The 17,780-nt window shown below is 44.2% G+C and overlaps 1 protein-coding gene across 13 annotated transcripts in view; it reads left to right on the plus strand.

The window, feature by feature from the left end:
- Positions 1-17,780, plus strand: part of SOX6 (SRY-box transcription factor 6) — a 560,806-nt gene that overhangs the window by 171,358 nt on the left and 371,668 nt on the right. For 2 of the 13 annotated variants that reach the window (XM_063946465.1, XM_063946466.1), the window contains one exon: positions 15,680-15,757. The exons of 10 other annotated variants lie outside the window; for them this stretch is intronic. In XM_063946465.1, the coding sequence (XP_063802535.1) occupies positions 15,699-15,757 (59 nt within the window). In that variant the 5' untranslated portion in view covers positions 15,680-15,698. Of the gene's footprint in view, positions 1-15,679; positions 15,808-17,780 lie in introns of those variants that run through there. One more of the 13 variants, XM_063946472.1, reaches the window with a different exon arrangement.

Consider the following 17,780-nt stretch of genomic DNA (forward strand, 5'->3'; position numbering starts at 1 on the left):
GTGAGCTCCCTGCCTGTTGCGCTGCCTGTTTGGGCATGTCGGTCAGTAGGTGACCCCAGTAAGTGGGGGATGGGGGGTGGTGAGCGCAGTTTGCAGGGTGTCTCTCCTGTGCGAGCTCCCTGCCTGTTTGGGCATGTCGGTCAGTAGGTGACCCCAGTAAGTGGGGGTTGGGGGGGGGGGTGAGCGCAGTTTGCAGGGTGTCTCTCCTGTGTGAGCTCCCGGCCTGTTGCGCTGCCTGTTTGGGCATGTCGGTCAGTAGGTGACCCCAGTAAGTGGGGGTTGGGGGGTGAGCGCAGTTTGCAGGGTGTCTCTCCTGTGCGAGCTCCCTGCCTGTTGCGCTGCCTGTTTGGGCATGTCGGTCAGTAGGTGACCCCAGTAAGTGGGGGTTGGGGGGTGAGCGCAGTTTGCAGGGTGTCTCTCCTGTGCGAGCTCCCTGCTTGTTGCGCTGCCTTGTTTGGGCATGTCGGTCAGTAGGTGACCCCAGTAAGTGGGGGTTGGGGGGTGAGCGCAGTTTGCAGGGTGTCTCTCCTGTGCGTGCTCCCTGCCTGTTGCGCTGCCTGTTTGGGCATGTCGGTCAGTAGGTGACCCCAGTAAGTGGGGGTTGGGGGGTGAGCGCAGTTTGCAGGGTGTCTCTCCTGTGCGTGCTCCCTGCCTGTTGCGCTGCCTTGTTTGGGCATGTCGGTCAGTAGGTGACCCCAGTAAGTGGGGGTTGGGGGGTGAGCGCAGTTTGCAGGGTGTCTCTCCTGTGCGTGCTCCCTGCCTGTTGCGCTGCCTGTTTGGGCACGTCGGGCAGGTGTTGTCATTGCAGTGTATCCATTCTGACCCTATATTTAGGAATGTTCTGTGTACATATTGCAGTTGTAAGACCTGATTTTAAAGCTGCTCTGCATGTTCCAACAGAATTGTGCGATTGAGGGCGACTGAAAGCAGGTGAGATTTGCGCTGCCCCAGGGCTGGAATATCAGATATCACCATTGTTTTTTTATCTTTATTGATGTTTTGGAATTTGTGTGTATTGTGGAGCTGAGATCGGTGGCGGTGGGGGGGCTCTGCGGGCATCCAGAGGAGCCACGTGCCCTGATAGAGAGTGTCCGGGTGACAGAAGACATGGTGATATTGCTGTATGTGCTGGAGAACCTTTAGCCCCATACTGCTCTCTGTCATGCGTGTTTACATGTATGTCATGTATTACTCCTAATGTCTCTGGCAGGAACAACGGAGGGTTGCTGTGATCTCTTATTACACGGTCTCCTATATATAGCCGGCAGGATTCCTGTCCCTGTGTCGGTCGCTCCTGCCCAGGAATCTCTTGGCCTGTGAGTTGTTTCTCCTGCTGATAATCTTACATCACGCAGACACCTCTGTCCATTCGCTCCTGCGAGCTGCTTTCCAGCCGTTGCCTTTATAGTCCTATGACTGGGACATGTGTCCTCATCACATTTCCTCCTGCTGCAAAAATAAGAAAAAGAAAACAATATCAGACTTCAGCCATCGACTTTTATGGCTGGGAACAATGGTGTGTTTACAGGTCATCTAATGGGTGTACCATGTGCTCATTATACTGTATATGTATGTGTGTGTGTGTATGTATATAGACTTATATAGACTTTAGAAAAGGTCCGGCACTCGCAAGTAATATACAGACAACTGGCCGGGTGCCTCACTCTCACCGTGAGGTGCAATGTAGATAGAAGGAAGCAGCTGGCACTCCAGGCGAAAGAGAAATCTATCTATCTATCTATCTATCTATCTATCTATCTATCTATCTATCTATCTATCTATCTATCTATCTATCTAATCTATCTTATCTATCTTAACTATCTATATATATATATATATATATATAACAGAGGATGATAACGGCGTCCGTCGTAATGACGCACCTTAATAAATGTATAATAAACCCAGAAAGTGTAAGTGTTACATGTTAAATTAGCATTCCCCTCTATTCCGGGGTGTGAGCTTCATCCAAAATAATTATTCTGCAATAGTGAAAAAAGTGTACATATAAAGTGCAATAATACCTCCTTAAGTGCTAATTCAGTTGGAAGGGATTTTGTAAAGCAAAATGATATCAATAAAGATTTATTACACACAATACCATAATAAAACTAAAATACAAAAAAGAAGAATTAGTTTAAAATGCAGTACGCATAAAAAGCAGCAATAGAGCATGCCTATCTTAGTTCAATATAGGAGGTCCAGAAGCAATTCAACGCGTTTCATTGGGTCTCTCAGTCATTTGAGTTTGCCCACAAAGCTGTGACGTCCTATGCTGTATTGGGTGTAATATATATATTATGGTCATGTCCAGAGATCAGTCTGTTGGGGGTGTAGTTTCCTATGTCTGTATAGGGTGTAATAGATGTATCATGGTCATATCCAGCGGTCAGGTCATGTTGGGGGTGTAGTTTCCTATGTCTGTATAGGGTGTAATAGATGTATTATGGTCATATCCAGTGGTCAGGTCATGTTGGGGGTGTAGTGTCCTATGTCAGTATAGGATGTAATAGATGTATTATGGTCATGTCCTGTGGTCAGGTCATGTTGGGGGTGTTGTGTCCTATGTCTGTATAGGGTTTAATAGATGTATTATGGTCATGTCCAGTGGTCAGGTCATGTTGGGGGTGTTGTGTCCTATGTCTGTGTAGGGTGTAATAGATGTATTATGATCATGGCCAGTGGTCAGGTCATGTTGGGGGTGTAGTGTCCTATGTCTGTATAGGGTGTAATAGATGTATTATGGTCATGGCCAGTGGTCAGGTCATGTTGGGGGTGTAGTGTCCTATGTCTGTATAGGGTGTAATAGATGTATTATGGTCATGGCCAGTGGTCAGGTCATGTTGGGGATGTAGTGTCCTATGTCTGTATAGGGTGTAATAGATGTATTATGGTCATGGCCAGTGGTCAGGTCATGTTGGAGGTGTAGTGTCCTATATCTGTATAGGGTGTAATAGATGTATTATGGTCATGTGCAGTGGTCAGGTCATGTTGGGGTGTAGTGTCCTATGTCTGTATAGGGTATAATAGATGTATTATGGTCATGGCTAGTGGTCAGGTCATGTTGGGGGTGTAGTGTCCTATGTCTGTATAGGGTGTAAAAGATGTATTATCGTCATATCCAGTGGTCAGGTCATGTTGGGGTGCAGTGTCCTATGTCTGTATAGGGTGTAATAGATGTATTATGGTCATATCCAGTGGTCAGGTCATGTTGGGGGTGTAGTGTCCTATGTCTGTATAGGGTGTAATAGATGTATTATGGTCATGGCTAGTGGTCAGGTCATGTTGGGGGTGTAGTGTCCTATGTCTGTATAGGGTGTAATAGATGTATTATGGTCATGGCCAGTGGTCAGGTCATGTTGGGGGTGTAGTGTCCTATGTCTGTATAGGGTATAATAGATGTATTATGGTCATGGCTAGTGGTCAGGTCATGTTGGGGGTGTAGTGTCCTATGTCTGTATAGGGTGTAATAGATGTATTATGGTCATGGCTAGTGGTCAGGTCATGTTGGGGGTGTAGTGTCCTATGTCTGTATAGGGTGTAATAGATGTATTATGGTCATGTGCAGTGGTCAGGTCATGTTGGGGGTGTAGTGTCCTATGTCTGTATAGGGTGTAATAATGTATTATAGTCATGGCCAGTGGTCAGGTCATGTTGGGGTATGTGGTGTCCTATGTCTGTATAGGGTGTAATAGATGTATTATGGTCATGGCTAGTGGTCAGGTCATGTTGGGGGTGTAGTGTCCTATGTCTGTATAGGGTGTAATAGATGTATTATGGTCATGGCTAGTGGTCAGGTCATGTTGGGGGTGTAGTGTCCTATGTCTGTATAGGGTGTAATAGATGTATTATGGTCAGGTCATGTTGGGGTGTGGTGTCCTATGTCTGTATAGGGTGTAATAGATGTATTATGGTCATGGCTAGTGGTCAGGTCATGTTGGGGGTGTAGTGTCCTATGTCTGTATAGGGTGTAATAGATGTATTATGGTCATGGCTAGTGGTCAGGTCATGTTGGGGTGTAGTGTCCTATGTCTGTATAGGGTGTAATAGATGTATTATGGTCATGGCTAGTGGTCAGGTCATGTTGGGGGTGTAGTGTCCTATGTCTGTATAGGGTGTAATAGATGTATTATGGTCATGGCTAGTGGTCAGGTCATGTTGGGGTGTAGTGTCCTATGTCTGTATAGGGTGTAATAGATGTATTATGGTCATGGCTAGTGGTCAGGTCATGTTGGGGGTGTAGTGTCTTTTGTCTGTATAGGGTGTAATAGATGTATTATGGTCATGGCTAGTGGTCAGGTCATGTTGGGGTGTAGTGTCCTATGTCTGTATAGGGTGTAATAGATGTATTATGGTCATGGCTAGTGGTCAGGTCATGTTGGGGTGTAGTGTCCTATGTCTGTATAGGGTGTAATAGATGTATTATGGTCATGGCCAGTGGTCAGGTCATGTTGGGGTGTAGTGTCCTATGTCTGTATAGGGTGTAATAGATGTATTATGGTCATGGCTAGTGGTCAGGTCATGTTGGGGTGTAGTGTCCTATGTCTGTATAGGGTGTAATAGATGTATTATGGTCATGGCTAGTAGTCAGGTCATGTTGGGGTGTAGTGTCCTATGTCTGTATAGGGTGTAATAGATGTATTATAGGCATGGTCAGTGGTCAGGTCATGTTGGGGGTGTAGTGTCCTATGTCTGTAAAGGGTGTAATAGATGTATTATGGTCATGTCCAGTGGTCAGGTCATGTTGGGGGTGTAGGGTCCTATGTCTGTATAGGGTGTAATAGATGTATTATGGTCATGGCTAGTGGTCAGGTCATGTTGGGGGTGTAGTGTCCTGTGTATAGATGTATTATGTCCAGTGGTCAGGTCCTGCTGATTTTGAGGGATTTTCACTGTGCTATTTGTCCTGTTTATATCCATAGATGTGCCACATAGTGGTTGGGTTATCCTCTGAATGTGCGGTCATCTACAATTACACAATTACTGGACCGGTGTAGATCAGGATGTGTATAGTGTGGAAGTTATACTGTTGCTTTGTGTTTCTTACATTCTACCTTTGTCCGCGTTCCCCTCATAAGTTTTCCCCTCTCTTCTACCTTGGCTTCCTAACGCGTTCCTGCGTTCCCCGACACCTCCGTCAATATCGAGCCTTTCTACCGCCCGCTATTTTCCTCCCAACCTGGTTGCATCCCTCTCACCTCAGTTTGCTTATATGTCATGTTCCGTCCCCACGCCATTCCTATATCCAAGTGTCCTCCCTAGCCGTCATTGTCAGTATAAATCCCTTATCCACTTGTTCAGAAGATGTCTCAACAAACCTGTCAGCAGAGCCACGATTGTACTTGGCGACGCTCCCAGTGTGTAAAGTGCAGTGCATTCTGGGAGCGCGCCAACACTTTGACAGGACGGCAGGCCAGCGTTTTATGTGCGTTATAAACACCTGTTACCTGGCCACTCAAAACTGTCCCAGGGCCTTTTAGCTGAGTTATAAGATCATATTTACTCACACAATTTTGCTTTAAATATAAAAAGAATTATTTCTTAAATGATCTTTATCCCCATTTTAGATTTCGATCACATTAAGTTATTTTGGGGGTTATGATCCCATTTTCGGTGACATTCAAGCTGTATTTTATTTAAACAAAAATTATTTGGGCATTGGGGGTCATTCCGAGTTGATCGCTAGTGAAAAATGTTCGCAGCGCAGCGATTAAGTGAAAAAGCGTCACTTTTGTGCATGCATAGGCGGCGCAGTGCGCACGCGCGACGTACTTTCACAACGGCCGATGCATTTTTACACAAGGTCTAGCAAAGCTTTTCAGTCGCACTGCTGGCTGCAGAGTGATTGACAGGAAGTGGGCGTTTCTTGGTGTCAACTGACCGTTTTCAGGGAGTGTTCGAAAAAACGCAGGCGTGGCTGGGCGAACGCAGGGCGTGTTTGTGACGTCAAATCCAGAACTGAATGGTCTGAAGTGATCGCAAGCGCTGAGTAGGTCTGGAGCTACTCTAAAACTGCACAATTTTTTTTTTGTAGCCGCTCTGCGATCCTTTCGTTTGCACTTCTGCTAAGCTAAGATACACTCCCAGAGGGCGACGGCTTAGCGTTTGCACGACTGCTAAAAACTGCTAGCAATCGATCAAGTCGGAATGACCCCCATTGTACTATAGAAGTTGTATGCATAATTGATGCGAATATAATATGGAAGGCACAGGAGGTTCTTGCGGCGGTGTAGCCGTGTGGTCGTTATTACAGGGGTGAGGCGGTATATCTCTGCCACACATTGCACTGCTCTGCAGATCATCTCAGCTGTTGCCGCTTATTTTCACACAAGCGGCCTCATCGGAGACACAACTGGAAATAACCACGTCATCGCAACACCAAACTTTTTTTTTTTTTTCCATTTAAGAACCTAATATGCTCCTGAATGAAATAATATAATTTACTATTTCTACATAATGTTAATTACTAAGTAGAGTGATGTACTGTGCTGCCTGTCAGCGTGAAATATATCTCCCCGTTACTTTCATGCCCACACGTTATTTATTGGAAAATAGTCTGAAAGGAATATTTGTCTAGAATCAGCCTCTTATGCTGACACGACTGGTAAATTCCACCTGTGCAAATGAAATTGTTTTCTTTACGCCGCTCTGTATATTGTTGTGTAAAGTGTACGGAACATTTTTCAGGAGGATAGGCGGGTGAAGCAGAGGGTGTCGTAGAACGCCTGATTAGGGTTAGATTTAGGTAAATATGACGATTTGAATAACAGTTCTGAGAAATGTCCCTTTCATTTAATTCGCCCATATGGCTGCAGAAGATTACAGACAATGACATCACAATTTCTGGCTCTCCGCATTCACCCTATAAGTGGATTATTGTATCCTGTTTCAGTAGATATAAGTTAATAATCAGACCTCGGAAACATTTAGGGGTATACTGATGAAGACTTGGAGAGGGATAAAGTCCCAGCCAATCCGCTCCTATCTGACATGTTACAGGCTGTGTTTGAAAAATGACACAAGATAATTGGTTGGAACTTTCCAAGCTTTGATACATAGTTTCCGCTCTTACAGTGACTGCCGATATTACCGTATGTCCGTTATACCGCTCTGCGTTCACCGGACCTCAGCCACCTCTGGTTTGTTATTATAAGGCATATACATGCAGTATCTGTGTTTCGTTGATACCCCTTTCAGACCGCCAATGGCGGGTCGCACCCAGGAGCCGTACGCTGTGCTTCCTGGGTGCGGCGCCTCGGCCCCTTTCACAGTGGCATCCCCAACCCGGCATATTGCTGGGTTGGTGACATCAGCGGTGACTCATGCAGAGGTGGCGCCTGGAGATCACATGATCTCCAAGCGCCACCTGTCCATATAGTGTGAATGGAAAACGGGTCACATCGACCCTGCAACCAGCGACCAGGGTTAAAACCGCATTTAACCCTGGTCGCTACCAGGGTTAAAATACCGGGTCTCATTGACCCAGAATATTTCCCCTGGGCCCTTTCAGACCGCACAGCGTGAGTACATGCGTACTCATGTGCAATAACGCAGGTTACAAGATGGCCGCCTGGAAGCGGTATGACTAATGTGCAGCAGATAGATGTTATACCCCCCCCCCCCCCTTCCCCAATACAGTATATATCCTCCTTAACATCTGTTCAATGGCCTGTCAGATAACGGGGGTCTCTGTCCCCACACTGCCCAGCCAATCAGCAATATCTTTATTACCGTTTATTTATATAGTGGCAGCTTATTCTGTTGCACTTTACAGTTGAGAACAAAACATTACTAAAACAAGGCTGGGTAATGACTAACAGACGTTGGGGTCAATCCAGTTAGGTGCGAGTTGCCAGTTTGTTTCATGAAACTCGTAGACTTCGCACGAATGCGCTCCCAAGAATTCTCCAATACCATTGAAAATGCCTGATAAAAACAAACTTTTTCTCGTTTACTTTCATACAAAAAAAAAAAAGTAGGAAAGAATATGCTTTTGGGTTACTTTGAGGTGACTTAAAGAATAATAAATTGCAAATATGTACAAAAAATACTTTGGGATATGTAAAGCAACAAAATAGTTGATTTTGTGGGTAATTTGAGGCCATTTATTTTAACACCCCCCCCCCCCAAAAAAAAAAATATATATCTGTCATTAGGGAAGGGGTTGTCCAAGGATTTCTGTATGGTGTCCTGACATTTTAACCTTAGAATAAGGCCTTTCCCTACCATCGCTCACCCACAGTGGTGCGAACGGAGAAATGTGACGGGTTCAGTGCCAGTTTCTAATGGAATTGTAAAAAGAATTTGAATGTGAATTTTCCAGCGAAAACTGCAACTAACACCTGGCATTCGGCACATTGCTCCTAATTGGATTGACCCCATTTAGAGGTGCGAGGGCCCTGCTCGTCACTTTGCACTGTATAATGAATTCTGCATGAAGTGTACCCAGTAATAGATTATCGATAGACTATAGATTCTTTTTCATCAGTCTGAACCCATTCTGCCTGTATGCTTCATTTTATGGAACCAACAACTTATCTTGAAATATTCCTCATTTGTGTCTATGTTTTTTTGTCTTGCGATGGAACCTGTGTCTCAGATTATCTCCCTGATGTCTGCTCAGGACTGGGAGGATTAATAGCTGCCAATAAAGGGGTTAATCTGCTGGGGAAGAAAAGATGGAATTTAAAAAGAAAAAAAAAAAGGGTTGAGAATTTGCGATTGTGGAGTTCTACAAAGAGAGCTTGTAATTCTCTTCTTGCAGATAATGGTGCGAGCCTCTAAATAATGGATATATCCCTTAAGAGTCCCTACAAATTATTTTCAGGAACAATCTTTCAAGCCTTTCGTGTTCAGTACCAAAGTCCTTCTTTCTTAGTGGAAGATGTTCCGGATAATCATTGTGACTTGTGGTGCAGTCACTTAGTATTCATTTGCAGAATTGATGTAAATTATGGAGTGAATCTGACGGGTTGCAGATCAGGGAAGTGAAATGATGTCTGCGCAATTCCTGGGAGATACAATGTCCTTAAAGCATAAAACGCCACGTTAACATTGTGTAGACCTGGGCTGCCATAGTGCTGTGATTGTCAGTGAGCGACTGTTCGGTAATGGGAGACACCCTCTTCGGCCCATCAGAATGATAATATGTATACACTGTACACGGATACCTATCAAAGGTTACAGCGCACATCGTGGTCCATATACTATACACTCAGCGGTTAAGATTGCAGGACAACTGCTGTGGACAAGCGCTAACCATGAAGAGTAGGTTGTGTGCAATATTAGAGATATTACATGTAAAGACGACTCTTTTGTGAGGGTCATTTTTGAATTGGAAGGAAGAAATAACCTGAAAGGCAATCATATAATTTGAATGGTAAAAAAGCAGCACAGAGTATATCAGGAGATGAGTGATGTGTCAGTGAGGACAGGGCTGCATGTGACAGGGGCAGTGACATGATGTGAGGAGGGGAATGGAGGTTGCAGGAAGCCACAGACTGAGTTATATAGTGGGAGGAGCAGTGTCCCCAGCAGCACAGAGTATATCAGGAGATGAGTGATGTGTGAGGACAGGACTGCATGTGACAGGGGCAGTGACATGATGTGAGGAGGGGAATGGAGGCAGCAGGAAGCCACAGACTGAGTTATATAGTGGGAGGAGCAGAGTCCCCCAGCAGCACAGAGTATATCAGGAGATGAGTGATGTGTCAGTGAGGACAGGGCTGCATGTGACAGGGGCAGTGACATGATGTGAGGAGGGGAATGGAGGCAGCAGGAAGTCACAGACTGAGAGTTATATAGTGGAAGGAGCAGGGTCCCCAGCAGCACAGAGTATATCAGGAGATGAGTGATGTATCAGTGAGGACAGAGCTGCATGTGTCAGGGGCAGGGACATGATGTGAGGAGGGGAATGGAGGCAGCAGGCAGTCACAGACTGAGAGTGATATAGTGGGAGGAGCAGAGTCCCCCAGCAGCACAGAGTATATCAGGAGATGAGTGATGTGTCAGTGGGGACAGGGCAGCATGTGACAGGGGCAGTGACATGATGTGAGGAGGGGAATGGAGGCAGCAGGAAGCCACAGACAGAGTTATATAGTGGGAGGAGCAGGGTCTCCAGCAGCACAGAGTATATCAGGAGATGAGTGATGTGTGAGGACAGGACTGCATGTGACAGGGGCAGTGACATGATGTGAGGAGGGGAATGGAGGCAGCAGGAAGTCACAGACTGAGAGTTATATAGTGGAAGGAGCAGGGTCCCCAGCAGCACAGAGTATATCAGGAGATGAGTGATGTATCAGTGAGGACAGGGCTGCATGTGTCAGGGGCAGGGACATGATGTGAGGAGGGGAATGGAGGCAGCAGGCAGTCACAGACTGAGAGTTATATAGTGGGAGGAGCAGAGTCCCCCAGCAGCACAGAGTATATCAGGAGATGAGTGATGTGTCAGTGAGGACAGGGCTGCATGTGACAGGGGCAGTAACATGATGTGAGGAGGAGAATGGAGGCAGCAGGAAGTCACAAACTGAGAGTAATACAGTGGAAGGAGCAGGGTCCCCAGCAGCACAGAGTATATCAGGAGATGAGTGATGTGTCAGTGAGGACAGGGCAGCATGTGACAGGGGCAGTGACATGATGTGAGGAGGGGAATGGAGGCAGCAGGAAGTCACAGACTGAGAGTTATATAGTGGAAGGAGCAGGATCCCCAGCAGCACAGAGTATATCAGGAGATGAGTGATGGATGAGTGAGGACAGGGCTGCATGTGACAGGGGCAGTGACATGATGTGAGGAGGGGAATGGAGGCAGCAGGAAGTCACAGACTGAGAGTTATATAGTGGAAGGAGCAGGGTCCCCAGCAGCACAGAGTATATCAGGAGATGAGTGATGTGTCAGTGAGGACAGGGCTGCATTTGACAATGGCAGTGGCATGATGTGAGGAGGGGAATGGAGGCAGCAGGAGGCCATAGACTGAGAGTTATATAGTGGAAGGAGCAGGGTCCCCAGCAGCATAGAGTATATCAGGAGATGAGCGATGTGTCAGTGAGGACAGGGCTGCATGTGACAGGGGCAGTGACATGATGTGAGGTGGGGAATGGAGGCAGCAGGAAGTCACAGACTGAGAGTTATATAGGGAAAGGAGCAGGGTCACCAGCAGCACAGAGTTTATAAGGAGAGGAGTGATGTATCAGTGAGGACAGGGCTGCATGTGACGGGCAGAGACATCATGTGAGAAGGGGAATGGAGGCAGCAGGAAGCCAAGTGTTATATATTGGGACGAGCAGGGTTCCCCAGCAGCACAGAGTTGATCAGGAGATGTGTTATTGAGTACAGAGCTGCACGTGCAAGAAAAATATGGTTATGCGAATACACCGTTATCCCTTACATAGCACTGGGTCTCCGATTTCCAGTGTAGGTGTTTTTATATCAGTCTGTGCCTGGTTCAGATTTGTGAAGAAGAAGTTGCTATTGTTGGACTTTTTATGTAAATGTGACGTACCTGGTTATTGTTGGTGACATATGTTATATTAGTTCGCCAGATAAAGGTTACATTTTGTGCATATTGATATAGATATGTAGCTATAGATAGATATGGTTGTCTATATGAAGCCAAGGGGCCAGTCTGGAAACTTGTGCTTGGACATGACGTGTGTATAGTGCCATGTTTGTATACCATAGGAAAATACATTACAAGGGGTTTATTGTGCATTAATGTAGATACTACAAATAGTTTCTATCCTATAAACCAGCAGGTTTAATGTATAACACATACTGCGTTTTTATTTTTGTAATTAATGGATTCCAGGTTCTGTTTACGTTTTGGGTGGAAAACCCAGCGGCATCACGTCCACCCGCGGTCAGCAGGGCGATCACCCGACGCTTGTTTAGAAAACAGAGGTGAAGCCTTTCCTGGCTAATTATATTCAGCGTGTAATTTCTAAACTTCACTCTGAATTTTGATTTTCAATTAACACTCCCAATTTGAAGATAATTTTCTATTTAATGTAATTGCAGGAAATAATTTATTGGTTGATTAAGGCCGAGGACCCAGCCTTCCTTAAGCAAATAGTCTGTAACAATCCCGCTTTTAAGCAGCCTCCAGCCTGAGACAGATTTTGTCTATTTTTACAGCTGCAGGTTAATTGGGGACCATTGTTTATTGGTGCGGTTTATTGCTAGGATTATTCTGCAGAGATTTTTATTCATATTTGGTTATTGTTTCAAGAATAATTTCTTTGACATTTATTGGGGCAGGTCAATTAGTTTTGTGGCTTAATCACAGTTTAAGAAGATTGTTCATTACCTGATTTAAACAATTCCCAGAGCCGACTCACAGACGCACGGGCACTTTTCACTTGATTCATTGTGTGCGTGTGTGTATATTTTCATAATTATACGCACGCACATATATTTTGTAACATGAATTGTTTGCTACTGTACTTTGGCTCAGATTCATCAAACCTTGGAGAGTGATAAATTATATGGTGATAAAGTGCCAACCAATCAGCTCCTAACTGTCATTTTTTGGGATCTCTTTATGAAGCAGTGAAAAGTGTGGAGAAGTGAGCCAGTGGAGAAGTTGCCCATGGTGACTAATCAGCATTCATGTAACATTTATAATTTGCATACTATAAAATCATACAGAGCAGCTGATTGGTTGCCATGGGCAACTTCTCCACTGGCTCACTTCCCCACTCTTTTCACTGCTTCATGAATAGACCCCATTATTACCGTGCAATTTATCAATGTCCAAGGATTGATAAATCTGGCCCATGTTTCTTTAAAGGGCCGTATTCACGGCCCGATTTGGGGAGAGACGTGTGCGGGGGGGGGGGGGGGGGGGAGGGAGAGTCAGATTGCTTAGATTTTAAGCAGCGATCGCTCTGTGAGTACCCCCCTGAATTCTCTGTGTGTTTCCCTACCTTTTACTTATGTTCATTAGACTGTAGCCTGTCCAGTCACTAAGAGTACGATGGCTTCTTGGAACATAATAATAATAATAATAATTATTATTATTATTATTATTATATATCTGGGATTTCTCTATAATATAGAAAATAGTCCGATGTCTGCGAATCAAACAGTCACACACTTCACTACTTTGTCCGTTCCACAGGAAGCGCTAAAGTGCCAGGTCACGCAGTGTGGGTGTTAGTGTACAGATTGTGAAATCGAAGCTTTGTACATGTATATCTGCACGTTAGCCCCCCCCCCCCCCGGTGAGGAACGCTGGAAAGTGAGAGGGGCAGTGCGGAGATTTATTGTCTTGATGCACAGTTGCGATGTAGCTATTTATAATCCCTATCCCACAGACGGTGCAGACACTGAGCTTTTTGCCCCTGAAAGTTCACCCTACACTTGGTGCTGGAAGTGGAGAGAGGCCTATCCTGGCGTGCAGCGTCTGCTGACGTGGGTCTCCCACCCACCATCTGTCCAGCAGTCTATTTAACCCCTGTCACATGTTGGACTGTGACGCTGTCAGTGACACAGTGCCGTGTATACCATTGTGGGATACCGTGAACGGGTGTCCAGCGCTTGACAGACCCCCCCAAGAGCCAGCAATAATCTCACGTGTGATATACACTCCTTATAGCCGTATCACCATCAATTCTCATGGAGACGTTTCTGGATGTGAGCTGAATGTTCTCTCTATTATGAATATATTGAGATATACGGCAGGGAATTCCTAGATATCATTGTTGAACGGCTGCCAATGACCACAATACATGAATTTCAGCTATTTAGCTCGGAATTGTTAGGGTTTCCAGCTGGTTTCATTTCTCTTGACAGGTTTTTAAGCTTCGTTTGGACAAGTTATATCACGTCTCATTATAAACACAAACTTTCAGACCATAATTTGTTGAGGAAACTATTCGCCATCCTCATAGAGGGAAGTAGCTTTCAGCCATAACTAAATAACCGCTATTGTCCTTCATGATAATAGGAGAAACGGAATTGTTTTCCGCTTTGCAACTTCGTATCGAAGAGTGAGGCGGGACTGTGGGGGTGTCCTCTAGTACCACGGAACGTGGCGAGGGATCCAGTCATATACGCTGTCATTGAAGCACTGAGTACTTATTATAGAAAGGGATCAGTCACTGGTTGGATGAGGGAAATGCTCGGCAGCGAGGGGGCAAAATTAATTTGGTTTTAGGGTGACCACAGTTTTATAGTATGTGACACTTTGCGGACTACTATGTATCACCGTCCGTCTGCCAAATGAGATTGTGTATTTACATGATATATAAACATATATTTGAATGACTGTGTTTTGGACTACAAAATGTCATACTATTTTATATCATGCTAACTCGATCCGCATTTGGTATATTACTGTGTGTCGGCATTGACTTTTATTTACAATGAAGTGTTGACATGGTCACAATGTTGACAATGTACTTTTTTGGTAAGACTAACTCAAACCTGAACCCCTTAACCTAATCCGAATCTCATTAAAATAATATATTGGGGTCAATGTAATTCAACGCAAATTGAATAGCGCCAGGAGGGAGCTCCCGGAGCTATTCAATTCAGTGCAATGTTATGCCATAGTTGAGGATTTCTTCTCGTACCCCTCCTGGAGTGCACGTAATAATCTGACAAAACTCATGGCGCAATGCTGTTTTCTGCCCTTTGTGCGCCAGGAACAGCATCGCGCCCAGCACTTAAGTTGGAGAATGCCGGTTCTCACGAGTAAACACCATGTTTAAAGGGCGAGAAGCGGCATTCTCCAACTTAACATTGCACTGAATTGAATAGCCCTGGGAGCTCCCTCCTGGCGCTATTCAATTTGCGTTGAATTGAGTCAACCCCTTTGTCTCTTAACTTTGTGTGTTAAAATAAGATTTTAACATCCTATAGGGAAGACATCTAGAACATAGTGTTTGGAAACTGACATTTGAGACTCTTAAGACAAATTAGAAGCAAGTGAACAAAAACAACATGTAGCCCGCTTCATCAATACCGTTCTGCCCAAGGTAATTGGACATAGTACATGAGGGCGAGAGACTTAAAACACCAGGATCTCATTGTGTAGTTTCGTTTGAATCCTGGATAATTAAATTTGCTGATAGAATATTTTTTCCCTCTTTCGTTAATTGTGAGAAGAGTACGATCAGCTGTTAAATCCTATGCGAGACCCTGGGTCGTTACATTAAACCGGGTGTTTAATTTGGGAAATAATGTAATTATTTTTTCTTTGCACCTGATATTTCTTCCACTGAAATATTCATGAAATCACGTGGCGGATTGGTAAATGGAACTGTTATAGTCTCATATTTCGAGACCCTTTAATCAGTATTTATTTTTCTGTAGAAATAGTCCCAGTAAGTTAATGATTTGCTAATGTGTAAAATACCGCTGCGGTTTCCTATCTTAACTGATTTGTGCGTTTTGCAAGAAAATGGTATGAAATCAATTAATGTTAAAGAGCAATTAAGGTGGGATCGTATTCCCTGTGTTTCCGAGCAGCTTCGTCCGCGGAGACCCCCAAGCTTTTTCAGGATGATAATGTATAAACTTTCTCAGACTTTTCTCTCATTCTGTGGATATTGTGGCGATTTTCTACATACCGTTGTGTATTGTTTTTTTGTCCGGGTGGTGTATAGTTAACGGTTCCATGGAAAATGTTTCCTACCGTAGAAAGTGACACATATTATTTTTTAAAACTTTTTTTTTCAGTGAGCGCTAACAGGCAGACATGGAGAGGAATTATTCTGAGATCTGGAATTGCTATATGAATTGGCAGATGTACGCAAAGTAAGGGACGCACTGAAACCAGCGTTGTTAGGTGTCGGTCACTGCAAAATGTGAGCTGCTCTATAAAATATATAAATATCTGTGTTGGTGTGCAGCAATGCTCTGCAGATCCCTAGAGAGGTCAGTAGTGTAATAATCTGCAGAATATATCACTATGTATCTATCAAGGGGTTGATAGGACAGAGCAATGTTTTGCAGATCCCAGAGAGGCTGGTAAATGTAATATTCTGCAGAATATCTCCCTATGTTTTTGTCAAGGGTAGATAGGGAAGAGCAATGTTCTGCAGATCCCTAGAGAAGTCAGTAATGTAATGTTCTGCAGAATTCAGTATGTTACTATATATTAGTCAGAGGGTAGGTAGAACAGAGCAATGTTCTGCAGCTCCTAGAGAAGTCAGTAATGTAATGTTCTGGAAAATACAGTATGTTACTATATATCTGTCAGAGGGTAGGTAGGACAGAGCAATGTTCTGCAGATCCAAGAGAAGTCAGTAATGTAATGTTCTGCAGAATACAGTATGTTACTATGTATCTGTCAGAGGGTAGATAGGACAGAGCAATGTTCTGCAGATCCTTAGAGAAGTCAGTAATGTAATGTTCTGCAGAATACAGTATGTTACTATGTATCTGTCAGGGGGTAGATAGGACAGAGCAATGTTCTGCAGATCCAAGAGAAGTCAGTAATGTAATGTTCTGCAGAATACAGTATGTTACTATGTATCTGTCAGGGGGTAGATAGGACAGAGCAATGTTCTGCAGATTCTAGAGAAGTCAGTAATGTAATGTTCTGCAGAATACAGTATGTTACTATGTATCTGTCAGAGGGTAGATAGGACAGAGCAATGTTCTGCAGATTCTAGAGAAGTCAGTAATGTAATGTTCTGCAGAATACAGTATGTTACTATGTATCTGTCAGAGGGTAGATAGGACAGAGCAATGTTCTGCAGATTCTAGAGAAGTCAGTAATGTAATGTTCTGCAGAATACAGTATGTTACTATGTATCTGTCAGGGGGTAGATAGGACAGAGCAATGTTCTGCAGATTCTAGAGAAGTCAGTAATGTAATGTTCTGCAGAATACAGTATGTTACTATGTATCTGTCAGGGGGTAGATAGGACAGAGCAATGTTCTGCAGATCCTTAGAGAAGTCAGTAATGTAATGTTCTGCAGAATACAGTATGTTACTATGTATCTGTCAGGGGGTAGATGGAACAGAGCAATGTTCTGCAGATCCTTAGAGAAGTCAGTAATGTAATGTTCTGCAGAATACAGTATGTTACTATGTATCTGTCAGGGGGTAGATAGGACAGAGCAATGTTCTGCAGATCCTTAGAGAAGTCAGTAATGTTCTGCAGAATACAGTATGTTACTATATATCTGTCAGTGGGTAGATGGAACAGAGCAATGTTCTGCAGAACTCTTAAAAGGTCAGCAATGTAGAATACATTATATCACTATGTATCTGTCAGGGGCTAGATAAGGTAGAGTAATGTTCTGCAGATCTTTAGAGGTCAGTAATGTAATGTTCTGCAGAATATCTCATGATTGTGTCTGTCAGGGGTTAGCAATATTCTGCAGGTCTTTAGTGGGGTCAGTAATATAATAAATCTGCAAAAAAAAAAAGTGTTTTAAAAAAAAGAAAAGAAAAAAAGAAAAGAAAATGTCTACTTGTCAAAAGACAACTCTAAGTCTCTGTGTGTGAGTGACGTCCATTAATATGGCATGCAGAGGAGATATTACATGCTAGAGCCAGCGGTGTGCGTCCTCTGCAGACTGTTACTGGTTATGCAGTGTGTTAGTGGTGGTAGTACAGCGTGCTACCAAGTCTCTGTATTGTTGCGGTCAGTCTATAAATGTATACAAGTAGGTCTTCTGTCCGACCCAGCTGCCTCCTTGTAGACAGCAGGAAACTAACAGCTGCAGCTGTAAAATGCAACTGTGATCCCAGATAGAGAGAAGTTGTGGGATTGGCCGGTACCTCTGCACACTTAACAATTCATTCCACCTTATCGCAGAGGTTTTA

This window comes from Pseudophryne corroboree, chromosome 11 (assembly GCF_028390025.1).
Source record: "Pseudophryne corroboree isolate aPseCor3 chromosome 11, aPseCor3.hap2, whole genome shotgun sequence".
Taxonomy (NCBI): domain Eukaryota; kingdom Metazoa; phylum Chordata; class Amphibia; order Anura; family Myobatrachidae; genus Pseudophryne; species Pseudophryne corroboree.